This window comes from Chinchilla lanigera, unplaced genomic scaffold (genome assembly GCF_000276665.1).
Source record: "Chinchilla lanigera isolate Chin_1 unplaced genomic scaffold, ChiLan1.0 scaffold00044, whole genome shotgun sequence".
NCBI lineage: Eukaryota > Metazoa > Chordata > Mammalia > Rodentia > Chinchillidae > Chinchilla > Chinchilla lanigera.
Genome location: NW_004955445.1, coordinates 8035207 through 8061289, shown reverse-complemented (window position 1 = coordinate 8061289; position 26083 = coordinate 8035207). Strand labels below are relative to the sequence as shown.

The 26083-nt window shown below is 57.7% G+C and overlaps 2 protein-coding genes and 1 long non-coding RNA gene across 5 annotated transcripts; all 3 read left to right on the top strand.

Moving 5' to 3' along the window:
- On the top strand, positions 1–858 carry Cebpb (CCAAT/enhancer binding protein (C/EBP), beta; the record flags this gene model as incomplete). Its single annotated transcript, XM_013518359.1, is given in 1 exon segment — positions 1–858. A coding segment is annotated over 1 exon segment (322 nt), but the record flags the coding sequence as incomplete, so codon positions are not given.
- Positions 859–941: 83 nt separating this feature from the next.
- LOC102028242 lies at positions 942–25549 on the top strand. 3 transcript variants are annotated; one of them, XM_013518362.1, is made up of 10 exons: positions 1320–1994; positions 2317–2617; positions 6855–7163; positions 12397–12779; positions 13683–14172; positions 19444–19565; positions 19987–20187; positions 20434–20483; positions 20758–20878; positions 23891–25549. In XM_013518362.1, exons 5-10 carry the CDS (start codon positions 14057–14059, stop codon positions 23974–23976), a joined length of 696 nt encoding a protein of 231 aa, XP_013373816.1. In that variant the 5' UTR covers positions 1320–1994; positions 2317–2617; positions 6855–7163; positions 12397–12779; positions 13683–14056; the 3' UTR covers positions 23977–25549. The 3 variants fall into 3 exon arrangements, with proteins under 3 accessions (XP_013373817.1, XP_013373815.1, XP_013373816.1); XM_013518363.1 differs by lacking the exons at positions 1320–1994; positions 2317–2617; positions 12397–12779; ... (4 more) ...; positions 20758–20878; positions 23891–25549 and adding exons at positions 942–1307; positions 7425–7804; XM_013518361.1 differs by lacking the exons at positions 1320–1994; positions 2317–2617; positions 12397–12779; ... (4 more) ...; positions 20758–20878; positions 23891–25549 and adding an exon at positions 942–1307 and having other exon boundaries at positions 6855–7804.
- Positions 8431–9350, top strand: LOC106149434. The gene is made up of 2 exons (XR_001235630.1): positions 8431–8553; positions 8735–9350. It is a non-coding gene; the product is annotated as an uncharacterized LOC106149434 (long non-coding RNA).
- Positions 25550–26083: the final 534 nt, after the last annotated feature.

Genomic DNA, 26083 nt, shown 5'->3' with positions numbered 1-26083 from the left:
CGACGCCAAAGCGCCCCCGGCCGCCTGCTACCCGGGGGCCGCGCCGGCGCCCGCGCAGGTCAAGAGCAAGGCCAAGAAGACGGTGGACAAGCACAGCGACGAGTACAAGATCCGGCGCGAGCGCAACAACATCGCCGTGCGCAAGAGCCGCGACAAGGCCAAGATGCGCAACCTGGAGACGCAGCACAAAGTCCTGGAGCTCACGGCCGAGAACGAGCGGCTGCAGAAGAAGGTGGAGCAGCTGTCGCGCGAGCTCAGCACCCTGCGGAACTTGTTCAAGCAGCTGCCCGAGCCCCTGCTCGCCTCCTCCGGCCACTGCTAGCGCGGCCCCCGCGCGCGCCCCCCTGCCGGCCGGCCTCCGCGCTGCCGGCAGAACTTGGCACCGGGGCGCCTGGCAGCGCGGGGAGCCCGTTGGTAATCTTAATATTTTATTATATATATTTCTATATTTTTGTCCAGACCGGCCGCACGTGCAGCTGGCGCGCCCGTCCGTGGTGTTATTTAAAGCAGCAGCGCCTGTGTGTCCGGATGACTCTGAACTCGGCCTCTCCGGTGCCGGCGGGCGGGCCGGTTTCGAAGTTGATGCAATCGGTTTAAACATGGCTGAACGCGTGTGTAGACGGGACTGACGCAACCCACGTGTAACTGTCAGCCGGGCCCTGAGTAATCGCTTAAAGATGTTCCTACGGGGTTGCTGTTGTTGTTGTTATTATTATTTTTTTTTTTTGGTCCTTTTTTTGTATTATAAAAAAAAATCTATTTCTATGAGAAAAGAGGCGTCTGTATATTTTGGGAATCTCCGTTTCAAGCTTTAAGTAAGAACACTTTTAATAAACTTTTTTTGAGGACGGTTAAAAAGCCTTTTGGGGGCAGTAGTTGGCTTTTGATTTTTTTTCTTTCCTTTGGATGGATAGGGTTTTGTTTTGCGTTTCTGGTGTGTAGGGGTTGTGTGTGAGGGGGCTGCTGTTATTTTTGGGCTGTTTTGGTGGCGGGGTGGGGGTGTCACAGCTGGCTCCTCTCCTCCCTGCTGCTCCCCTCAGGGTCTGCTGGCAGATGGAGGCCCCAGCTTCGGGGGGAAGAGGTGCAGAGTGCTGGGTCAGGCTTTCAGGGTGACTCAGCACCCCTGGGTGCTGTGCAGTGGGAGCTCTGCTTGGGGACAGGGGTTGGTCCTAAGTGTCAGGCTCGGGTTTGGAGGGACCAGGAAGTCTGTGCCCGCTGCACTGTTTGGGGACAGGCAGGCCTGTGACGGTAGGAGGAGGGGACTCATGACTTGGCCCTGTTTGGCCCGAGTCAGGGCAGGTTGTTTGGTAAGTGTAGTGGGGTGGGCTGCTAGAAAGTAGTTTGTGTGTGTACCTTGTGTACTTTGAGTGCCCGTGTGTACTTTGTGTGTGTCTGCGCACGCGCGTGCATGTGTATATTAGGAGGGGAACCTGGCTGCGCCTGTCAGCGAGTCTGTCTGTGTATCCCTGTCCAGTGGGAGGAGAGACTGGGCCAGGTGGGGGAAGGTGGGGGAAGGGTTCTGCACTGACTTACACCCCTTCCATGGGGACAGGGCACTGCCCACTCGTCCTCTCTGCTCAGAAGTGGACACTGAGGCCCAGCCTCACCTGCGTGTTTGGGGTGCCTGAGCGCGGCCTTGAACCTGGGGCCTTCTCTCATCCCTGATCCCTGGGCTGGGCCATCCTTTATCCCTGATCCCTGGGCCCTGATCCCTCTGCCCGTCCTGCCCCTCCTTGCTGCCCCCGCAGCCTGCTGAGCCCTGGCCGGCATTCCTGAGAGCTGAGGATGTCGACCGAGGGGTTAGTGGATATGCGTCGGCGTCCTCCGGTGCCTGGCACGCCAGAGGTGTTATATAAGCGTTTGCGCTTGTTATTATTTTTTGCTGGGAGGCTCCTGGCATTCGGCACTCAGGTCTTCAGCGCAGTGTGAGTGTGTCAGGCACTTGCCAGAGACCTGCCCCATCCCACCGCAGCCTCACAGCAGCCTTCGGAAAGGTGGGTGCCCTAGGACCCCTGTGTTTAGAGCCGAGGGGCAGTTTTGGCCATCAGGTGCCTATGGTCAAGGAACGGGTTCCGAGTCTCCCTGCCCCGAGGAGCTGGCGAGCGGTGGGCCTGAGGATCCGCTGGCCCGGGGCCTGGGCCACCTGAGGTCTCAGGAAAAGCTGCTGACCTCTGGTTTGAGAGTGGGGAGTGCATTCCCCCGCTTTCCCTCTGGGGTGTACAGATGCTGTCCCTGGGAGAGCCTGGAGTGTGGGGGACAGAGGATGACCCTTGGCCTCACTGTGAGGACTGAAACGGACTCCGTCTCTAATGCCAGCATCGGGCGTTGGTGGCATGAGGACCGCTGGACACAGACAACTCCACTTCAGCCTGGACCTGACCTGCCACCCTGACCAAGTCTCTTAGCCCTGGGTGAAGGACACGGGCTGTGTGGCCCCTGGAGGCCAGGCCAGTCAGTCCCATGCCCCAGCGGCTCCATCAGTGCCAACACTGGGCCTGCCAAGGAGGTGGCACAGTTTTTCCACGGCCAGTGGGAAGAGGGTCTCCCCATTGCTGCTCCCCCGCCTTGTCACTGAGAGCTGCCTGGGGGCTGTGGCTACCTGCAGAGGACCCAGCAGGTGAGCGGGGAGCAGGAGCCTGGCGCTCTCCTCAGCACCCTTCTCCCGGGCAGCGGGGCTCTTGGGAGCTTTACACACACTCCGTCTTGTTCTAATCCACGTGAGCGTGTGGTGGAACCGTCCCACCCGCTTCCCAGTTAGTGAGGTGAGGATTGAGTCAGGCGTGGTGCACAGCTGTGATCCTCGCGACTCAAGAGGCTGAGGCGGGAGGATTGCAAGTTCCTGCCCAGCCTGGGTAACTTAGGAAGACACTGTCTCAAAGTGAAAAGGCCTGGTGTTGTAATTTAAGGTTTGTGTTCAAGGTGGAATGGGGATTCCATCTGATTCCCAGTCTCTGGGGAGAGTTTGGGACCTTGAGGCTGTGTGGACACTTCACCCCATCCCAATCCTGGCCCTTGTGAGGGGCTCCCTGCCTGGCCTCACATTCAGGGACCCCAAGCTGCACAGTGACATGACCTGTGTGTGGTCTCAGTTTGGAGGCAGCAGAAAGGGAACCTGAACCAGAGCCCCTCTGACGATCCCCGGGAGAGCCGGAGAAGCAGCTTGTGGGACGAGCGCTGTGGATGGGATGGTGCCAGAGGCCTTGGGAGATGTCACAGGGGATTGACACCCACCCCATGGGTCACCAGGCCCAAAGGTGAGGGCTTGCAGGGAGGAGGGAGCAGCCCCTCAACAGTCCTGAAGAAAGAGCAGGGTGGAGGGAGAGCGCAGGAAGGGGCCCAGGTACGGGGGTGGGGTGGGGTTGTGAGAGCCAAACCCCTGCTGGGGGCACAGCAGCGCCCTGAGGTCTGTCCTGTCAGACAGGCCGTGTTGGCCCCTGAGGCTGGCAGGGAGCTGGGGAGCCTGGGACCCTGTCCTTTCTACTCATGACGGGGCTCTTGACCAAAGCCCTTCCCACCTCAGGATCTTATGCAGAGGAAAGTGGGTTTCACAGTGACAGCCAGGAGCCTGCGGGCTGCTGGGCCCCGTGCGGGCCCATCCCCGGGGCCACAGCTCCTGCACTTGGCGTTTTCCTTGGAAGCAGATAGGCTCCAAGAGGGGAGTGACCTCGACGGTCCGTCACACAGCTGCGAGGAGCTGGGGCTGGCAGAGGGGCGGGCAGGGGAGCTGTTCCCTCCACACACCCGGGGAGGTTCCTTCCTCCCCAGCTCCTGCTCGGACTTGTTGAGGTGGTTTTGTCTTCATCTCCTGGACATTTATTTGCCTCATTATTTTTCGTTTATTTGACAAGCGTTTATTGAGCACCTGCTGTGTGCCAGCCTCTTTACTAGGCGCTGGGGACAAATGGTGGCCAAGATGAAGGTGACAATTTATAAGGAGAGACAAACACTCAGTATTCAGCAGCTGGAACAAGATAATGACAGGTGGGGACAAGGGCTCTGCAGGAAGAACAGTGGGGCAGGGAGGGGTGGGGAGGTCCTCAAAGACCGTCCTGGGTGGTGGCGCCTCTGCCCGAACCAGGTGAGGCCACAGCACCACTTGCAGGGCTGTGCGTGATGCACCTCCTCTTCTTGTAAGCACCAGTAACACGGGGGCTCTTTATCATCTTCCAGGTGGGGACACTGAGGCACGGAGGTGCAGTCACTGTCCCAAGTGGCTTTGAATCCCCAGTTGCGCTGGAACCTGAGACCCTTCATTCCCTGGCCCCTGCTGTGGCCTCTTGCTGGCTTTATTCCTGGTTCCTCTGTCCCCACCCTGGTTCTTTCTGGGCCTGGCTGACCTGGATGACTCCAAGCCATACCCCCAGCCCACCAGCGGGTCAACCGCCCCTCCTGTAGGGTTTTGGTTGGTGCCCTAGGCTGTTGGCTGCGAGCAGGGTGGTGACAGAGGCGTGGGCTGGGAGACCGTGGAGGCCATGGTGGGCCAGGGGACAAGGCTTTCTGGGGCCTGGTGCGTCCTCTGGGGCAGAAAGGCAGGGTTCTGTGTTACCATGGTGGGGAGACTGAGGCTCTGTGTGGGATATCCCTTGCTCAGAGCGCAGAAAAGCTGGGGTTTCAATCCAGGTCCGTGTGTGTCCAGCTCCTGTGCGGTGGGCAGACAGATCAGCACCCTCTGAGGGGTTAGATGCCTGGGAAAAAAGCAAAGCAGAGCTCTGAGCTCTGTTCCTTGCCTGCTGGAGGCCTTGGCAAGGCCCAGGGCTGCTCTGGGCTGGGCTTCCTCACCTGTAAATTGTGCACACAGTCACCTGGTATCCAGAAGGACCTTTGTGGGCCCAGGACGTCCCTGCCCCACGGCTGCCATTGTCCAGGTATGAGAGGTGGTTGGCACCTGGGTCAGGCAGGCTGAGACATGGCCTTGAGGAGGAAGTGGTTGAAGATGCCTGGGGAGAGGCAGAGGGGTAGCAGGTGCAAAGGCCCTGAGACAGGCCTAGCTCTGTGTGGCAGGGGAGGTGCGGAGGGGACAGAGAGGACAGAGGGGTAGCAGGGCCTCTGCGCGGGGCCTGCGAGGCCAGGGCAAGGCCGACAGAGGCTGTTTTGAAGATGAGTGAGCGGGTGGCCCTGCCAGAGCCTGGCACCCAGAAAGTCCTTGATAAGTCTGCTGATGGAGTCAGACAGGCCCTCGGCCCGGGAGGAGGCAGAGCGCAGTGGGTGAAGGGTGCAGGGAGGCTGCCTGTGTGCGCCTGAGAGCCGGCTGAGCGCCTGTGACCCAGGGCCCGGAGCCATGCAAGCTGCGCCAGCAGGAAGAGGGGCAGGCGGTGGGGGTGCGGGTGGAGCGGTGCCGGGTGCCAAGAGGGGGAGAGTTCTCCGGGAAGCAGGGGAGAGGGCACCAGCCTGGGCGTGCAGAGGTGAGGCTGCCTGGGGGTGGTGGTGGGGAGGGGATCGGGTAGGAGGCTGCATCCCAATGGTGTTTTTTGGTCTTTTTGAGACAAGGCTTCACTGTGCAGTCCAGGCTGGTCTTGAGCTCACTTTGTAGCCCAGGCTGGTCTCAAACTTGCAACAATCTTCCTGCCTCAGCCTCCCAAGTGCTGGGATTACAGGCGTGCACCACCCTGGCCAGCTGCAAGGGTGTTTTCCTTTTAACTGATTTCCTAAGCAATGCCTGGTCCTGGTGGTGAGGTCAGAGGATGCAGAATATCAGTAAAAGAAGGAACTCAAAAGCACCCACGATTCAAGTGTCAGAGCTAACCCTGTTAATGCCTGCTGTGTGGCCTCAGGTACTTTACCACACTTCTCTGGGCCTCCGTTTCCTTAAGCGGGACCATCACAGTCCCCGTCCCATACGCTATGGTGGTGTGGGGAGCAGTACCGCCCCGTGCGTGTTCACCTTGTCATTATCACCATCATCACTGCCACTTGGTGGTGAGACCCAGAGGCCGCACTGAGGCCCCCGTCTGCCACTTCCCGGCTGTGCAGTGTGGGCCAGTGAACTGGTCTTGCTAGGCCTCACTTTCCCACCTGTAACAGGAAGGTAATGAAATTCCTTGGTGCTTTGTGCAGATCTGACAGGTAGTTCATGCAAAGCGATGGTGGAGACTCATGTCTACAGCAGTCATTAACTTCTGGAGTTTTCATGTTTACTGCCCTCCTTCTCTCTGGGCAAGAGGTCCCCCACTCTATTGGCAGTTTCTTTCTACGAAGAAACTACTTTCCTGCTTCATTTGTAGCTAGGAGTGACTAAGGAGCGAGACAGAAGTTGTAGGTGGGGCTTTCAGGGAAGTTCTTTAAAGGGGCTGACTCAACTGTGAGGTACATTCTCTTTGCCTGCTTCCTGCCTGGAACTCAGATGTGATGACCAGATCTGCAGGGCTCATCTTGAACCATGAGGCAAATACCAAAGCCCAGGAATTACGCACTTCATGCATGGTAGTAAAGGACAAAAGGCACTTGATGGCAGTAGCACAGCCACACCGGTCCTCGCCTGTCTTACTCTGCGCCTATTTACACAAGAGAAAATAAATCTCTGCTTATTGAGATCCCTGCCATTTTGGCTTCCTGTTCCTGGCAGTTGAATCTAACTGATAGACGTTAGACAAAATCGAATCCACTCATATGAGCTGTTTTTGTGACTTGTACGTCTTAGTGATGCCCCAGAGCGTCCTTGTTGGAGAAGGTCCTACCAGCACTGTCATGTGAGCACAGAGATGAGCTCTTACTATGGAAGAATTTCCATCAGGTGGAAGGGTTCCTGTAACGAACTGTTACTGCAGAAGTAAAGCTCATGAAGGCTGCTGGGGACAGATCGGTCCTGTCCTCGGGGCTGTCCCCGTGATCCCAATAGCTCTGTGTTTATTGGTCAGGTCAGGCTCGCTCCAGCCCCGGGAAGTGATGGACACTTCTCTGCTAAGTTCGAAGTCCTGCCCTCCCAGCCCCTGTGTGTGGCCCACCGAGGGGCCCCTGAATGTGGAAGTAGAGACGGCCCGACGCTGCTGCAGCTCACAGTGTGCGTTCGCCACTGGGCCAAGGCCGGATGCCCTGTGCCACCCCGAATAACCCCTCTGCCCTATGCCGCCGCCACCCGCCACCTGCTCCTCCGAGACCTCGGAATGCCAGGCCTGGAGGCACCTTTGCCAGGGTGCCCAGGGCCATCCTGGCGAGACCTCTGTGAGGTGAGTCGGAGGCTGGGAGTGACTGGGGAGCTTTTATTTTTATCGCTGTCACTAGATCCCTGCCAGCTCTGGAGCCCTGGCAAGGACATAGGTGGCCCGGGAGGAGGGAGGCTCCGCAGAGAGCCCGGAGGGCAGGGTCAGCGGGCTGCGGAGGAGAGGGTACAGGGCCAGGGGTCACAGCCGCCCCCGGGTGCCCTGTCTGTCACCTTGGCGCCTCTCCAGAGGCAGAGGGACCCTTCCCGCCTGTCTCCCTGGACTCAGGTGCGGGCTGACTGTGCCGTGTGGTTGTTGGAGGAGGCTGTCACAGGTCCCTGCAGGAACCGCGCGTCGCCTTGTTTGATGGCCCTTCATGCCCGCTCCCTGCTCTGCGTCCATTTCTCCCCTGGCTCAGTCTCTGGCCGTCTGTCCTTCCCGAAAGCATCGGAAAGCTGCTTCCCGCCCTCTCTCCTTAGTGTCAGGACACAAGGGGTCACACCACACAGAAGTCAGCTCTGGGGACTTCCTGGCGCTGACCCACCATGTCCCAGTCAAGGGGACGCATCCTGCCAGCCGCCTTCGAGGGATCGTTCTCCTGACTCCTGACGGTTAAACATCCGTGCTGCGTGTGTCTGTGCTGGGAATAAAAGGGATCACACAGTGGATACCCCGTGTCTGGCTTTTCTAATCTCTAATCTTTTTGCGATACTGGGGATTAAACCAGGGCCTTCACACTGAGCTACACCCCGGGCCTTATTTTTTGATTGATTGATTGATGATTGATTGATTGAGACAGGGTCGCACTAATTTGCTAAGTTGCCCAGGCTAGGCTCCATTTGGGATCATCCTGCCTCAGCCTCCTGAGTGCTGGCACTGCACAGGCGTGTGCCACCATGACCCGCATGTGTCTGGCTTCTTTGATTCTGTGCTGTGCCTGTCACATTGGCCCGAGGGGTTGCGCATGCCGCAGCTGTTCTTTTATAGCAGGGCCAAGTCCTCCGACACACACGCCGCACCTCACTCGGGGGTGCCCCAGGTGAGGGTGCTGAGTCACGGCACTGGCTCCCGCGTCTGTCTTCATTCCTGCAAATGGCATTCAAACCTCTGTCTCCTGTCTCCCACCCGCAACCCTGAGTTGAAAAAAACCACCTTTGAGCCGGGCATGGTGGCGCACACCTGAAATTCCACCACTGGGGAGGCTGAGGCAAGAGGATCACCACGAGTTCAAGACCAGCCTGGACTACATAGTGAACTCAAGGCCAGCCTGAACTACACAGCAAGACCCTGTCTCAAAAAAAAAAAAAAAAAAGTTTTCAGCCGAATGTGGAGGTGCACACCTGTAATTCGAGCACTTTAGAGGGTATGGCAGGAAGAGCACGTGAGTTCGAGGCCAGCCTGGGCTACATAGTTCAAGGTCAGTCTGAACTACACAGCGAGATCCTGTCTTAAAACAACAACAGCAACAACAACAAAACATCTTTTCAAGGAAGATCTCAAGTTGATAGAAAAGTTACCAATACCACACAAAGATAAATATTTTCCTGAGTAATCTGAGGATAAATCACTGACTGATCTATTGTCTTATCCTCCCTTAGTGCTTTGATGTATCCTGCTTACAAAAGAGGCTGTTGCCTGCATAACTCCAGTGGAACCACCAGCATCGGGAAGCTAACCCCACGCATTGCAACTGTCTGCTCAGACCAGTCAGGTTCTCCAGTCGCCCTCATGCTCTGCAGTGAGAGGAGCTGGTTGGAAGTCACATGTTGCATTTAGTTGCCACATCGCCTCCGTCCCCTTTAAGCAGGGCCAGTTCTGCGGCCTGTCCTTGACTTTCATGACCTAGGACCCCATCCCCCTATGCTGAGGATGGACCCAGGGCCTTGCATGTGCAAGCGCCCTGCGCTGAGCTACACCCCAGCCTGCCTCAGAGCTTCTGCCTTGGAGCTTCGCAGGATGCAGGGGCTGTTCTGTAATGCGCTCCTCACTGGCTTGGCCCTCCCGAGTTCCTTGTGGTTTGACTGCGCAGGAAAATCCCAGCAGGGAGGCTGTGCTCCTCCTGGTCCCTGCCGATGGTTGCCCTTGGACCACTCCATAAGGAGCTACCTGCCAGCTTCCCCTTTGTGGCGTTTTTTCCTCCTTTGCAATTAGTCAGTGCTTGAGGGGATATGCTTTGCAACTGTGTAAATATCTTAAATGTCATCAAACTTTCAATTACTCATTTATTTTTATCAGCAGCGGGGATGGGTGGCCTTCTGTTGTATCCACTGTGCTGTGATCTGTCATCATTGTTAATTTATGTATATGCCCAAATCATCCCAGGCTTGCTCACTGGGAGCCTGTGCACCTGTATTTTGAGGGACTTGTGACACACTCGGGAGTCCCCACCCCAGGTCCCCAGAAGTTGTGACATCCTTTTTCCTTTTTTAAATTTTGGCTTTTTTGAGATAGGATCTTACGATGTAGTGCAGGCTGGTCTTGAGCTTGCTTATGTAGCACCGGCTGGCCTTGAACTCATGGTCATCCTCCTGCCTCAGTTTCCTGAATGCTGGGATTACAGGGCTGTGCCACATGCCTGGAAGTTGTGACATCCTTAAACCCCCTACGGTGGTGCAGATTTGAACCCTTGTGAACTCAGGAAAACAAACAACAAACAAAACCACCCGACTTGGGGGGCAGAGCCCCCTTTGTACAATGTGAACATTGTCCTCAAGTCCCAGATGCTGCTGGAGGGTCGTGATCTGTCTTTTCTTTGCTGCCAGCTGGGCCCTGGTAGAAAGTGAGTGGCAGAAGACAGCTGGGGTCCTCTTCACCCTTGCTTTGCCCGTGGCCATGAATTCAGAGTGGACTGGGACATTTTGACTGAGCACCACAGGGATTTGGAGTGGGACTGCTCGCTGGCCCGGGGCTTTACAAGCAGCCTTGTCCCCACCTAGTGGATGCCAGTTCCAGCACCCCATCCCCCAGATGACAACCAAAAGCCCCCTGGCTCTCTCGGAACCCTTGCTCAGCTAGGGGATCCGGCTGAGCCAGCACCCGCAGGCCCAGGGCCTGGTTCGACTAGAATTCCAGGCTTCTCTCCTTCCACGTCTCTCCCTGGGCGTAAGTTCTGGGACACAAGGCCTGGACCGGCCATAGGACAGGTCTGGGCCGGGGCAGCCCTGCGTTTCTTCTGCCTGGTGCCTGGCGCTCCCTCCAAGATCCTAATCACAAAGCGAGCCTCAGGCTGCGGCTTGTTAACCCTTGGGATAGCTCTGTGGGGGTGGGGTCCTTCCTCGCCCCCATTGTCCAGCAGTGGCACAACGCATGGCCGTGGGTGACCAGACAGGACACACAGGAATCGGGCACTGCCTCGGCCCTGTCCCCACAGCGATGCGGAAGCCGAAGCTCATTGTGAGGAAGCACCAGACAGACCCAGAGCAACGGACTTGCTGCAGGACACGGGCCTGTCACCCGCAAAGTGGCCAGGTCATGAGTGCGAGGAAGGAGCTGGCTTGGGTGGAGACAGCCCGAATGCAGCAGGACCGCAGCGAGGTCACAAAGACCAGGAACTCCAGGCAGGCGTGGGATGGTGGCTATGCGCCTGGATTTGATAATAGTAATGCATCTGTGAGAGTCCTGAATTGATACGAGTACTGTGTGTGCATGTGTGTGTGTGTGTGTGTGTGTGTGTGTGAGAGAGAGAGAGAGAGAGAGAGAGAGAGAGAGATGGAGGGGCAGGAGATACCTGCTGGAAGGATAAGGGGCAAAGTGACGTCCTATCTGCAATGGACTCTCAATTCAGGCAAGAGAAAAAGGATAAGTAGGGGGGCAAACTGTACCCTAACTGGCTGAAGGGCGCCTGCAGCCCCTTGTAGCTGTTGTCATTTTTCTGCCAGTTCAAAATTACACCCAAACAAATACATACCTGGCCTTCAGTTACCCAAGAGAGTTGAGAAACATCCACAAAAAGCAAAGCCTTGAGGTGTGCCTCAGGTCCTTCTCACAGTTCCGGGAGGTGGGATCTTCATTGTCCTCATTTCCAGCTGTGGGGCCAGTCGGAGCTGTCGCATGAGAGCACACCCGAGGACTACAGCATCTCTGTAAGCACCTTGGTAGTCGTTTTAGTTGTAATAGTCGCAAGCAGGGAACAACCTAAGTGTCTCAGCGGCTGAGGAGATAAATAAATCTTGGTTCTGCCACACGATGGACTGGGGGTCAGCGATCCTGTGGAGTGTGCGGCTCATCACTATGGATCGTGGATGAACCTTGAAAGCGTGTGCTAGCCGGGGCTAGTGCCGCAAACCTGTGATCCCAGTTCTCTGGGAGACTGAGGCGGGAGGATCACAGGTTCAAGACCTACCTATCTTGAAATTTAAAAAATAGGTCTGGAGATGTGGTTCAGTCTGAGGTTTAATCCCCAGTACCGCAAAAAAAAAAAAAAAAAAAAAATTTACCAAGTGATAGAAGCCAGCCTACTTTGTATGACTCCCCTGTTATGGAGTCCTAAAGTAGGCAGAGGGGCTCAAAGTCACAACTGTGGTTCCTTCTGTGGGGAGAGGAGTTCCTGCCTAGAAAAGGGCCTGAGGATTCCTTCTGAGCTGCTGCAGACAAATCTGGATGGTGGTTCCAGGAGTATATAAAAATCATACATAAAACATGTATGAGAATATATCTAAGGACATGCTGGGCTATGCATTTGGGTAAGCTCTGTTTATGTAGTCTAGCACATGTATGTTACACTTCCATACCGAAGTGGAAAGAGACCAACAAACCTCACTGTAGCTATGCATCATGCGTGGGGACGAGGCTGGGAGGAGGGAGTGGGATTAGAAGGAATAAACAGACAGACACAGGGGATCTTTGTGCAGGCAATCGTGATGACATGTTGTACGGTGAAGAACCAAACAATTTTGCCTTTGCCGCTGGAGGTTCAAAGGGAAAAAACCAAAAAGGACCCAGGAGTTCAGAGTGGGGTGTGCCTTGCCTGAGGTCACACAGCAGGTGGGTGGCAGGGGCAGGCTTTGAAGCTGGGCTGGAGGAATGCTGGCATGTGCTCCTTACCTGGTGCTCCAACCCGGCCTCACCAGCCTGGCCGGCCCTGTTGTGCTCCGGGAGGATTCCCAGGCCCCGGCCCACCGGGGATGGCGAAACCTGCACTTGGCAAAGACCGTGAGCCTGGAGCGGCAGCTCCAAGTGTGGCGGGGAGTCAGTGGGGCAGAGGGCGGCCAGGCCCAGCCAAGCCCTGCCCGCCTCCCACCACCTTTGCCTCCCTTCCCAGGCCAGTGCAAGGGCTTTGGAGCCCCGAGGGCTTGAGTGTGAATCCCAGCGCTTCTGTCATCTGGCTTTGCAACCTGGGGTGAGCCACCCACTCTGCCTCAGTTTCCCGCCCAGAACCTGCTCCTGACCCTTGACCTGGCAAAGTCAAAAGTCAGATGCCTCCAACAGTCAAGCCAGCGCCCACCAGACCGAGTGCCCTTTCCTGGAGGCTGTGATGGGTCATCAGCGTCGCCACTTGTGTCGGGGCAGTCCTGGCCACCTCGCAAACACCAGCCCACAGAGTAGCAGGCTTGGGACGGAAAGTTCTGGAAAAGGAGCTTCCTGGCTGCTCCAAGATCATCGGAGAGCTCTTCCTTGCCACCCTGGTGCTGGCAAAAGTCCTTGGTAAACGGAGGGGGACAGAGTGGGCATCATGTGGGTCCTCCTGTGCTAGAAGCCCCTAGTCCCCATTTAAGGATTGCTGTTACCATCTTAAAGTTCATGGCCATTCTGGAAGGAGGGCCCCTGAGTCTTCACGTTGCTGGCCCTGTGCCCCGTGAAGTCACCTGGCACTTTCACCTGGGTCCCCTACCTCGAACACCCTGAGGGCAGGTGTCCCCACCTCTCGCTGCGCTGACCTGTCCCCTCCCCTGGGAGGTAGGCAGCACGTCTTGCACAAGGCCACAGGGAAACAGGGTGACATTGGGCTTCTGGCCCTCAGAGTCCACCTGCAGCTGAATGACGGTGAACTTGGGTGGACAAGGAGTGGGCAGCCCGAGTGTGTGGCCCCAGGGGTGTGGGAGTTGCCTAGTGTGTATGGAGTGCTCTTTGATCCCTATGGGCTTGTCTCTGCTTTTTATTTATTTTTTTTCTTTTCTGTGCTTGGGATGGAACCTGGGACCTTGTGCATGGGGCTGAGCTATTCTTCTAGCTCTACTAAATTCTGATTTTTTAAAATTTTGTGATAGAATCTTGCTAGATCACTAAGTTGCCCAGGTGAGCTAGAACTTGTGATCCTCCTACCTCAGCCTCTCAGAGTGCTGGGATCACAGGTGTGCAACACTGCACCTGGCTTCCTTTTGCACTTTTTAATTAAATATGGACCTAATAGGATTGTAGTAATACACGTATCCATGCTTTTAAAACCTGCAAACGAGTAGCGTCAAGCTGAGGTCTATCTTGGACGCCCCTCCCCAACCCAGGACTGGCCCCTTCCTCAGCCTCCTGGTGCGTTCAAACTCCCAGGTCTTTGTTTATGCCTGTCTTCCATCTCTTTGCTAACGTGTTTCCTTCCCTTTTCTTGGTGAGGCCTTTGAGAATGTGAACTTTTTCTGGACGGGCAAGCTGGGTGCAGGAGAGCTCAGTGTGTGCGGACGGGCAGGACACATCCCTGCGCCCAGCCCTGGATGCACAGGTGAACCTGTCCCGTCCCTCTGCGCGGGCTCCAGCACAGCTGCTCTCCCGGCTGCTGCCGTGGGCAGGGGTCACTCCAGAGCTGTCCTGCTGGGAGTGGAGCTGCCGAGGGCCTTCTTGCTCGTGTTCTGTCAGCACTCATCTCGGCTAGGTTCACACCCGGGACCCCGGTGGAGAGCCTCTGTCGCCACTGCCCGCGGTTCCAAAGCGCCTGTGCACCAGAAGAGGCGGAGCTCTTCAACCCGAGAGATCCAGGCGCGTGAGTGGCGATGTCCTTGCGGTTTCATTTGCATTTCCGGATGTGCCTGCTTCTTAACGCCTTGGTGCCGGGGAGCCAGCCAGGCCCCGGGACTCGTTTCTGGGTCCTCGCGTCTCAGTCCTGTCTGTAAGTGGGGGCTTTGTGATGCCTGCGTGCTTACCGCCTGGTAAATAAATGGCTACTAACAAACTAATGGAAGCCAAAGGGACAAAACCTAAAATCAGCTCATTCCCCCTCTAAAAGCCCAGCCGCGTCGGTTCACGCGGGTCTCCTGAGTGGACTTGCGATCAGTTGGAGCTGTGCTGTGAAGCCTGGAAAAGCAGGAACCAGGGGCCACATGGTCACAGCGTCTCAGAGCTCAGCACTTTCTGGGGAAGAACAAACTCTGTGGAGGTCACAGTGGAGCGTCAGCTGGACGTGTGGGACAGTGCGGGGCTGCAGGACCAGCTGCCCTAGGCCCAGAGTCTTCCTGAGGTCCGAACCTGGCAAGGGCTGGTGAGACCCAGCCCTGGGCCTCATGGCCCTGTCTGATGCTTTCATTTCCTTCTCTGCTGGGTCTGCAGCCAGAGCCTGGCATGCAGAAGACTGCAGTCAGTACCCAGCAGTGACAGGCCCGAGCACCTACTGTGTGCCAGGGACTGCCCTAAGCTGGGGAATGCAGTAGAAAGCCACAGTGCAGACATCTGTCTTCATGGAGCCCACAGTGTCCTGGTGGGATCCAGTAGGTGGGGTGATGGGGGGGTTACCTGCTTCCAACTGCAGAGGTCAGGGATATTCAAGGACAAAACCTGAGGAAGGGGCAGGCGGGCCCTGAAGTGTCTGGGGAAGGAGGGAACAGCTAGTGCAAAGGCCCTGAGGCAGGAAGGGCAAGGGGGGCTATTGCTCCTGGGGGGAGAGGAGTAGGAAAGGAAATCAGGAAGTGGGGTGGTAAGGGGGATACAGTCTGACTCCCCCCAGCATGCTCCCCCATGGAGGGCTCAGTGCTTCTGGATGGCTGGGAGGGAGGAGACCCCCACCCTACAGGACAGGCTGGGAGGCTGGGGGGTGGAGCTGGCAGGGCCTGGGGAGAGAGGCCCCAGTGGGTTTCCTAGGAGGGCAGGAGGCGTGTGCCTCTCAGATCCCAGCTTCTGCCTGGTCCTTTCTGGTGGTCCCTTTACACTGGGGCTGCTCGCCATGGCCTCTCTTTGCCTCAGTTTCCCCATCCTGTGGTTTTCCACAAGCATTACTGCTTTTATTTTAGAGGGTGGATTCTTTTCGTTCCCGCACACTTTCCCCACATGCGCAGAGGGCAGGGGCTCCTGGAGGAGACGGGAGAAGCCCCAGTTGTGTCCCTGGGGTGCCCACGCCCAGCCGGCCCCTGCCCATTTCTGCCCCCGCTGCCTTCCCCAGGGTGGCCACAGCTCCCCAGGGGGCTTCTGCCTGGCGTGGTTCGGAACGGGGGCGGAAGCCTGAAGTTCTAGCTCAGGTACCCGTGCATTGATTCCAACCCGGGGAGACTCAGTCCCACCTCCCAGCGCCTCCGCCCACAGCTCCCAGCCTCGAGGGTGTGTGTGCACACGCGCCTGCGTGCCGAGCCTGGCGGCAGCTGAGCATCCACACAGAGCCTGGAAACCACTGGGCTGAAGGAACGGGCCGATGAGGTGTGTGGAGGCTGCTCCCTTCCTGAGGACGACAGGGAAATAGGAATAAGGGAAAAGGTCCTGATAAAACAAGATCACCCGACCTACCTCACTAGGGGAAAAGCAGGTGTGCACAAAGTGCCCATTGTTCCTCTGCTGTGCTAAGAAACACAGAAAAGAAACGAGCTGGGCACGGTGGTGCGTGCCTGTATTCCCAGCACTCTGGGAGGCTGAGGCAGGGGAATTTTGAGCTGGAGCCCAGCTTGGACAACTTAATGACTGAGTGAGACCCTGTTTTAAAATAAAAAACAGAAATAGGATGTTACGTCTGGGGATGTAGCTCGATGAGAAGACCCTGTGCTCGATCCCCAGTACAGAAAAAACAAAAAACTAGAGAAACGAGGGGCACATGGACGTTTCTGGACCTCTCCAGCAGCTGAGGCCAGGCAGCCTCTGCAGAAGGACCTGGGGGCTGGGGCAGAAGGGAGACCCCCTGTACGGACTTAGGTCTGAGTCCCTGCCTGAGTCCTGGCGTCGAGTTCTGACTTCGGCTATCTCCCCAGGAGCAAACGGGGCCATAATGTTCCCAGTTTGGCACTGGGTGGCGTGGAGGTCCTGGCCTGCTGCTCCTGCTTGTGCTTCTGATTCCCAGGAGGCTGCTGGTCAGGGTCACCTTCCAAGCAGTCCCAGCTGGCCCAGGGCTGCAGTAGGGGCAGGGAGGTGCGGTCCAAGGCAGAGCGGAGCAGGAAGGACCGGCAGGTGTAAAGTGGCCTGCACATCCCTCTGGGGCTGGACCGGAAGAGCACCCCTGCCTGGGTTCAGGTCCCTGGGAACAGGGGGAGGAGAGAGCGGCTGGGGGCAGAGACAGAGACGGGGAGGTGGAGGGACAGTGAACAGGAAGGGACAGTCAGATGCTGCTGGGAGGAAGGGGTACAGGAGCTGGGGGTGGTGGTGGCACGATCGGGCGGCTCTCCCCAGGCAGGAGGTGCCCCAGGGAGGGAGTAGGACTTGGGGTACTGGAGAATCTGCCCAGGCTTCACCCCATTCTAACTGGGTCTGAGTGCTTCCAGAATCAGTGTGAGCCCTGTGTCTTACCCTTCCAGGCCTCCCTGGGGGTGGGGACCTGGCAGGGCCTGTCCAGGGGCCCCTCTCCTAGCAGAGCTGGGAGGGCTCAAGTGAAACCTAGCTAATTAGTGCTCAGCACTGAGATAATCGCAGCCTGGAATGTTCCCTGGGAGGTCTAGGTGGGGGGCAGCAAGGCCATGAGGGTGCCTAGGATTGGCCTGGAAAGCTGTGACTCCCAGAACTCTTCTGATTGGAAGCAGGAAGGCCTAGGAAGCCCGACCTGCAGGTCTCAGAACCTGCAGTCACTCAGGTCCCTCCAGGCCATGTGGCATAGCAACCAAAGTGAGCTGCTGGGCTCCATTCTGGTTACCTCTGCCCTGATCCCTGCCTAAAGCCTTTTATGGCTCCCCATGGACCTTAACTAAAATCCAAGCTCCTTAGCTCAGCCTAGAGGGCCTGGTGATGTGCTTTGTCTCCAGCCCCATGGCTCTGCCCTCCCTTCCCACCCTCTCCCTTGGCAGATTTCTGTTTTGTGAACATTCTACATGTGGCCTGCCTCAGGACCTTTTCATGTGCTGTGCAAACGCCCCAGACATATTCTTTTCCACCCCCTCCTCATGTATCCTTCAGCCTCAGCTCAAAGGCATCTCACAGGGAGGCCCTTGATGCTGACCTGCTAGCCTCCTGCCCCTGTCCTCCAAGCTCTGCACTCGGTTCCCCTAACTGCATTCCTCACCTATGCTGGCCTCCTGCTCTGACCAGGGACCTGCACAGGGAAATCATGTACCAGCGCCCTGCTGGCCATCCAGGAGGTGGTCTGTGCTTTTCACTCCTAGGTGCCCTCTCCCTCCCTCCCTCCCGGTCCCAGAAGACCTCCCCCACCCCTTGTGCATCTTCAGACCCCACAGGCTCCCTGCCCGTGGTGTTGTAATGAAGAATCACCAGCCGGAATCTGGTTGTGACTATCTCCTGGCTGGCCACCCTATCAGGGGCCCCAGGTGGCCCCTGTGCCTCTGCCTCCTGCCAGAAACAGCACAGGCCGGAGGTGGCTTTGCCTCAGCCCCACGTGCCAGTGCCGGGGCCACGGGCTGGAAACAGGGTTTGGGGTGGAGTAGTAACAGCACTGCCTTTTCAGGGAGGCGGAGACAGTGGCTGGAGGCACAGGACAGGACTCCCTGTGTCCCCAGCGCGAGTGGGGAAGGGTCCAGGGAGACGCACCTACCCCAGGTCCCTGAACACCTGAGGGTTACAGGCGCCTGGAGGCACCGAGGCAGGCAGCAGGTGAGGGCTTGGGCCATTTCTAGGGCACTGATCCCACCGTGCCTCAGCTTCCTTGTTGTGAAGCAGGGACAATAAACATTTCTACTCCCTGGGACGTGCTCACGGGGCCGCCGTGGTACTGCCTCCGGCGTCCCTTCCTAAGCGCCGGCCTTGCCGACTCCCTTCCCTCTGCTTCCTAACCCAGCACTGCGCAGGCGCGAGTGACTCGTGGAGGCGAGCCACAGCCTCCAGCGGGGCTCCTGCTACAGGCTCAGCACTGCAGCTGCTCCCCCTGTGCTGCCAGACAGCCTTGGGAACACCCCGCCGCTCCATCGCCTCCTGCGACTCCCGCTGCCCCCAGAATAAAGAGTCACCGCCTCGTGGCTTGCTGGTGCTGCATCGTGGCTGACCCCTCTGCCCTCCCCCCTCTCCTCCTCTCCTCTCCTCTCCTCTCCTCTCCTCTCCCTTCTCCTTTCCCCTCTCTTTCTTTTTCTTCCTCCACTCCTCTTTCTTCCTTCTCCATCTTCTTTCCTCCTTTCTCCTCTTCGTCCTCTTCCTCTCCTGCCTTCTCCTCCTTCTTCCTGCATCTCAGGGCCTTTGCACCTGCTGCTTCCTCTACTGGAATGCTTTCTTCTCCCATCCGGTCTTGGATGCCCGGGTCTTGGATCAGAAGACGCCTTAGTGAGTTCTTCAGGGACTCCCCCAGTGCTCTTCCCTGGACCCTGTGCCCGCCTCCCAGCTGCCCCACTGGTTCTTCTGAGCTCCCAGCTGGAGCTCTTTCCGGAAGAATAGGAGCCTGTTGCCTGGAAGGCCTGCCCTGCCTGCCCTGCCTGCAGAGGTGGACACGGTGGGTACTGACGTCGGGGACAGAAGCTCCGCCCTGGGCTCCAGGCAGCTCTGTCTGCACTGCGGTCTGCTCCCGAGGTCCTGCAGAGCCTCCGAAGCGGGGTCGCGGCCCAGAAGTGTGGGGGCTGTGCCCAGCCTGCTTTCCTCTCCCTTCCCAAGCATGTCCTGGGGGTCGCGTCCTGCTGGAGCCTCTGCTGTGGGCACCCGGAGCTAGGACGAAGCCTCCCACCTCCCCGTTCCCTTGCCGGGCTTGTCGGCCTGTCCTGCGGGCCTCGCTGTGGCCGCATTTCACACTGGCTGGGATGCTCAGCAGGCTGACATCGGCCCCTCGGGCTGGAACATGAGGCAGGATCACGCCAACCCTGCTGTGTTGCCAGTGGGAGTCGCAGGGTTTGGCACAAAGGGGTCCAGTAAATACCGGCGAGTTGGAGGTTGGGGCGGGGGTACCTGGCTGGGTACCATCACGGCCCTTGGTTTTCCCGTGTCTTGGTTCTGCTGTCTGCTCCCAGCCCCGCTCCTCAAAGGCCCACGATGGCTGCTGAAACCTTTGTCCTTTCTCCCTTGTACCATCAAGGCCAAGGCTTCATTCCCTCACATGTCCCCTAAGGAACGAAGCAGTGGATCCTGGGAGCCCTTGGGAAGACCTCTCAGTCTCACAGGCCACGTATGCATCCCATTGTGACTTCTGCCAACTGTTCCCTGGGGACAGAGGGACACGTGTGGCTTGGGGTGAGTGGCTTAAGTCACGGAAGACACGGGCAGAGTCCGCCCTCTCCCACCGAGGGGAACCCCGGAGTAGGGGCACTTTTCAGGTCCTGGGGCTGTGGACGCCCCTCCTGTCCCCCTTTTCTGGGAACCCCCGAGTGGTGGGTGTGAGCAGGAGGCCGGGCAGGGCCAGGGATTCAGGTAAATTAGGCGGCGAGACACCTCCACCTCAGTCAATATTTAGAGAGCCAGGAATGGAGAGGCGGGCGGGCCGCGACTGGGGAGAGGAGGCCAGAGACATACACACTGAGAGACAAGGAAAGGGGGAGACAAAGCCCAGAAAGACAGAGACAGAGAGACACAGGGGAGAGACAGAGAGGCTGAGAGATGGAGACAGCACGGGCTTTGCGGGAAAAGCCTCTGTATCTGGGCCTTGGGCCGCCAGGTGCCCTCTTGGGTGAGCATGGCGGCCGGGCCCAGTGTCCGTCTGAAAGCCCAACATGTGTCCCTTTCCGGCCTGCGCTTTGGTCTTCCCATCTGTCAAGTGGGGTGAAGAAGCCGCTCTCTCAAGACTGTCTTGAGGAGCCCTGCACCCTGGGCTGCCGCGGGCCCAGGCCTTCTGAGACCTATAAATGTCTTGCGGAGGGTGAGAATGGCCCCCAGGGGTGGGGGAGGCACATACGCGGGGTCACAGCAGGCAGTGGAAGGGGGATTCTAAAGCCTTTGTCCTGTGTGTGCCCCGCGGGGCTGGGCAGCGGGAGGAGGGGAAGCTGGGACAGCCATGCGCTGACCACGGCCCTGAGTGCTGACGGCAGCCTTCTGCTCACGGTCACAGCCATCGGGGTCTGCGTGCTCGCCAGGCGCCCTGATCCCTCCATCTTGTCATTTACAGTTCCAGATGAGGATGCCACCTCAGAGCCCGGGACCTTCCTGCCAGCAGGGGTAGGGCTTCGTGGGACGGTCCTGGGTCCAAGTCCTTTCTCCACTGACAGGCTAGGGGACCTGAGCAGTCATGTTCTTCCTTCTAAGCCTCAGTTTCCCCATTTGTGAAATGGGGAAATGAGAGTTTAAGGGCTGATTAACTGAGATGAGGCATGGGGGATGCTTGGCCTAGGCCAGGTATGCAGTACGTGCTCCGTAAGCACTAACTGGGGTGTTGGGTACCAGTTTTGAAATGATTTTAAAATGATTCCTTTAATTGCTCTCCTTTCTGCAGAGAACCAGCCGAGGTCCAGAGACGGGCAGCGACTTGCCCCAGGTCACCAGCCAAGTGGAGGAGCTGAGATTCAACGCCCGTGCGCCACCTTGGAGGCCTGCTTGGGACTCAGTCCTCACGGGTAGGAAGTGGCGCAGCATTAGCCATGATCACCCGTTGCAGCAATTGCAAAACCCTTCTCCCTTTGCCCGTCGATAAAGGGAATCCATTGCAAAACACAGCGGAGAAATTATTAAGTGTTGTGTCATCCTGCGGCCAGGCCCTGGGCGCCCCTTTCCTGCCTGGAGGCCTGGGTGGGGCCGAATCCTCATTCCCCTTGCTTGGCCTTGACCAGAAGAGACCAGCTGGGGTTGGCAGGGACTTCCAGGGGGTGCAGAGGGCAGCCCCTAGTGCAGGTCCCCCAGAGCCTGCGGCTTTCGGGAAGTGGCAGCCACATCCTGACAGGTGCTCGGCCGATCTCTGGTTGTCCCTTGACGCATCTGCTGCCCTACATCGAGTCACGGGAAGGAGATCTGCCAGCACTCCCTGTAGAACAAATCCTCGTTCCAGCCAGGGTTCTCCTCCGCTTCCACGTCCGGGTTCCCTCCCGGCTCCCAGCCTCTCTCCCACCTGGACCGCCGTGGGAGCCTCCCCGCTGGTCTTATGGCTCCCACTGTCCCTGCCCACTGCCCTTACGCAGATCCTCTTAGGATCTGAGTCAGATTCCATCCCTCTGCTGTCTAGAACTTTTCCCCTGCCTCAGAGGAAACTCAAAGCCCTTTAAGGCCTCCTGTCTGGGTCTGATGGCCCTTCCGGCCTTCCGTATCATTCTGTCTCCCTCGCTCCCTTTGCTCCAGCCACCCTAGGCTCTGTGCTATTGCCTGACATACCAGCCTGATGGAACCCCAGGGCCTTTGAACTTGCTTTTGCTGCTCCCTGGATGAGCTCTTTCACACATCTGGGTTTGCCACTATTCAATGTCATTTCAACGTCACCCCTTCTGAGAAGTGTCTGATGTCTCCCTGCTAAAGTGTCACTTCCATCATCACTCTAGCCATCATATTATACTTCTATTTTATTTTATTTATTTTATTTTACTTTGACACATGTCTCACTACATAGTCCAGGCTGGCCTTGAACTCACTATGTAGCTCAGGCTAGGCTCAAACTCAAGGCAATCCTCCTGCCTCAGCCTCCTGTGTGCTGGGATTACAGGCGCGCACTACCATGCCCAGCTATGCATTGCTTTTAAATTTATTTACTGTCCCTCTCCCTGCTTCGAATATCATCTTGGGGACGTGGGGACTGTGGTCTGTTTTGTTTGTGGCACTCCCTGGACATCCTGCACTGGGCCTTCCACAGGGATCTGTTGAATCTGTGTCTGGAGAGACAGGAGGAGTGGCCGTCGGCCACCATCACCCTCCGCAAACATCACAAATCCCCTGTCCTGGCTGCTGCTTGAGGACGGAGCCCTGAGCAGCCTCTACCCTCCTTCAGGCGCAGGTGGACACAGCCTCCCTGGTGTCCCTGCCGCACGCAGCCGCGCTGCCAGCCCCACCCACTCCCGCTGCCCCGCTCCCTCCTCACTTCCCCCAGCCTCAACTTGTTTTGTTTGTTTCCGGATTTATTGTCAACCTTCCTCCCCTGACTGACCACGAGCTCAGCGGGACAGGGCCTCGCCTGGCCCGGCCTCGCTGCTGTCCCTTAGGGGCCGTGCAGGGCCTGGCCCCCTGCGGATGCGTCCAGTGAGGCCTGCTCAAGGTGTGGGGCCCGTCGTGCTTGAGAGGGAGTGAGGCTGAGGCACTGTGCCTGGACCTGCACAGTCAGGGGCAGAGGGGGCCGTCCGCCTTCATGACGACACGGCCCATAATGACACGGTGTTATAATAGGCACACAAAGTGTACTAATCTGATATTATATCTGGGCTTTTGACAATAGATACAATCAGCCGGCCACAGTTTGCTAACTCATTCTCCACCTATCTCCACGCTCCGCCTAGATTCTTATCGGCTTCCTTAATTAAGTGGAAAGCAAAGCTCTGCTGGCCAGGCCCACAGCCCCGCTCCGCTCCGACGAGTCCTGCCCAGCCCTCCCTAAGCCGGGATAATAGCTACTCCCACACGGGGCGAGGCAGGCGCTGCCTGCCCCATCCCAGGACCCTGTCCCAGGCCTCTACAGCCTGGTGAGCCACAAACACAGCCACCGAGGGCTCCCGCTGGCGGCCCCTGGGCCAAGCCAGGCTTGAGATAGCTTGGATTTGGTGTGTAGGGCGCTTTGGCTGAAAGTTAAAATGCATGGCCAACCCCGGAAATCAGGATGTTGTAAACAAATATCCAGGTTTCTGGCTTCTCTTGAGGAATGGGAAAATGCAGGAGCCTTGGGCTCCCTGTCCTGAGTGCTGGGGCTGAGGGGCAGCTGTCCCCACAGGCGGGACTTGATCACAGTCGCCTGCCATTGTTTTACTTTAATGCCCCTGCCTGGTGCCTGCTGAGTTCAACTAGCCATTTGTGAGATGGGAGGGCAAGGCTCAGAACAGGCAAGTGACCTCACCGGTGCCACACAGCAAGCCTAGAGCTCAGGTCACAGTCGTTCAACAAATTACCCGGCACCCTGGATGCCGAGCGCGGGGGACAGAGATAGGCCGTGGCAGACAGAGTGCCTGCCCTCCCGGGCTGACGGCCTCCGGCTCCACAGCACTCCATGGCTGGGCAAGTGCCTGCTAGAGACAACTCCTTTCTGATGCCCCGAGGAGGCCAGAGGCTGATTCCCGTAGCTGCCGGGCCCCATCTGGATGGAAATGGATTCCCAAAGGTTTAAGGGCTTGGAAACAGCTGTGCTGGAAGGAATACAAGAGTTCCCACGTCAGTGGTGTCCCTGCCCCTCAGCCTGGCTCCCAGCGAGGCCTGACAGGGCGGGCCGGGAGTGAGATGTGGAGGCAGAGGTGAGCAGAGGGGGCTTTGCGGCTTCAGCAGGACAGAGCGCGAGGCCTCTCCCATCCTGGTTGGAGGCTTCTCCCCAGGCCTCCTCTTCTAAGAGACGCTGCACTGGGTCAAGATGCTGAAATACCCACGCTGTCCACTTGCTATCCAGAAAGGAGACTTTGCTCAGTCCGCCTGGGACAAATGTCTTCACGGTTTGCCTCTGCACTCCACAGCGCCGCCCCTGGTCTGGAGGAAGAACTGCAGCCTGGATGGATCACCCGCCCCTCCTCAGCACTGGCCCCAGCTTGGGTCACACTGACCCCAAAGGGACATGGCTGAGCAGCTGGGCTCCAGGGAGCCACATCTGAAGCACACGGAGCAGCCCGCACACTCCGCCGCTGGCTCCCCTCTGACGCGGGAGGGGAGTGAATAACAGTCTCAGCCATCATGCGCATCTGCTAAAAATAACCCTGACATACTTTTGCATTGGGAAACAATGTGGATTCCAAACATTCTCAAAGGGCAGAGAGGGGAAAAAGGGAAGACTGGAAATCAAGTTTTTGAGCTTAGTAATTAATTAGCGCCTGTAAACAAGTGATTCATGTTCTTTCCTAGCTATTTTTCTTTCCGTTTTGTGTGGATCTTTGCAGGGACTGGGGAAGGAGGCCAGCAGAGCCAAGTTGATAGTTGCAGGGGCCTGGATGGGACCGTCCTGAGGAGGACGAGAGGGGGCCTTCAGGTGGGTTCCCTCGTGTGGTGTGGCCCTGACAGCCGGGGCCTGGGCACATCCAAGGAACAATGAGGAGGCCACACAGGCGGCGTGGAGGCCAGACAGGTGCACGGGACCCAGGCCACACAGCGCGGGTGGCTGGGTGAAGGCATTTTCCATGGATCCCGAAGACAGCGGGAGCCTGGGAGGGCTTTGAGGGGGAAGGAAAATCATCCGACTTATATAACGACATCATTTAAAGAATGGATAATCAGGGAAATCTATTCTGACTGTTCTCTGTTATTTGGATGCATCTGGGATTGAGATTTCCCAAACAAATGATTATCCAGTGGTTGCATTTTTTAGGCGTTCCCATTTTCAATGTCCGTCTCCTCCCTGCAGAATATCAGCCCTGCGACAGGAGGGACCTCGTGAGTTTTGTTTACTTCTGTGTCCCAGTGTCTGGACCACGGCTAGGCACACAGTAGGACCGAAGCACATGTTTTCCAAGTGACTGAATGCTCTCCACGAGGTCGTGGCTTTGTTCCATCGTAGAGGGCAGAGAGATCTCCCAAGGCCAGGCTGGGATGATCCCAGGAAAGGCAGTTTGTTTAGTTCAAATTAAAGAGAAGTTTTACAGCTGGAAACTCTGTTCTCTAAGGGAGCAGTGCCCCAGCAAAGGAGCGTACATGCAGGGCCTGCACTCCTAACCCCATGGTAGCCCCGTCTGGGTTGACACGGTCTCTGAGCTGGCTACAGATTCCATGCAGCTATCTGTGAGGTCTGTGTACTGCTATGCCTGTCATACACAGAGAAACTAAGGCCTGAGGGACAGTAACATGCTCAAGGGCACGTGGTTCCAAGTTGGGGAGCCTGGGTTAGAAACCAGGTCTGACCATAAAGTCTGTGCTCTTAACCCTTTCTCTGAGCCATCAACATTGGTTCAAATGCCAGCTGTATGTGCTGTGTGACCCGGGGTAAGATGCTTTGCCTTTCTGGTCCTCAGTGTCTGTCTCTTTACCTGCGGATGTGGATGCCTGCCTCGCAGGGCTGCTGGGTGGAGCCAAGGAGACCTGAGCTGGCACAAGGTGCTTGCAACACCCACACCCTCCTCCCAGCTGAGGTCCTTCCAGGTGCTCCCCTGGAAGGGGAGCCCCTCTCGGCTCTTAACCCCTCTCAGCTGGCAGCTCCTGAGCGTCCCTTCCAGCGGCTTCTGTCACCCACTTGGTGTTGATTCACCCACACCATGTGTGTCTTGCCCTCTGCCTGTGCTTTCTTCCTCCTTTTCTTGGTAAAACCACCGCCTCCTCTGATTGCCAAAGCTGCCTTTGGGGAGCAGGGGCAGAGGGGGACCCCATCACCCCACGCCGCTGCTTCCCCGTCCCTACCACCTTCCCCGTGCAGACTGAGGTCACCGGGCACAAGGCCAGGGCTGGGGACCTGTCATGGCTGAGGGTCTAATGGATCATCAAGGGGCAGGCGAGCTCTGTCCTGGGTCCCCTTGCAGGGGGCACACGGCTGGGGGACCAGGGCAGGTCCCACTAAAGCTCCCTGGAAGGCTGGCGCCTGCAGCGGGTGCGAAGACCCGTGGGTGCTGAGGGGCTGCGCGTGCGGCCAGGGTGGCGGAGGTGGGGCCTTGGGCTCCTCACGGGGGAGGCGGCACGGAGCAGGAGGGTGGCTCTTCACCGGCCTGGCTCACCTGGGCTTGTTGCTGCTC

Coding starts and splice junctions, on each gene's coding strand:
- LOC102028242 (XM_013518361.1), top strand. CDS start 1,266: ATGACTTGGCCCTGTTTGGCCCGAGTCAGGGCAGGTTGTTTG. Junction 1,308..6,854: donor GAGTCAGGGCAGGTTGTTTG/GTAAGTGTAGTG, acceptor TTTATTGGTCAG/GTCAGGCTCGCTCCAGCCCC.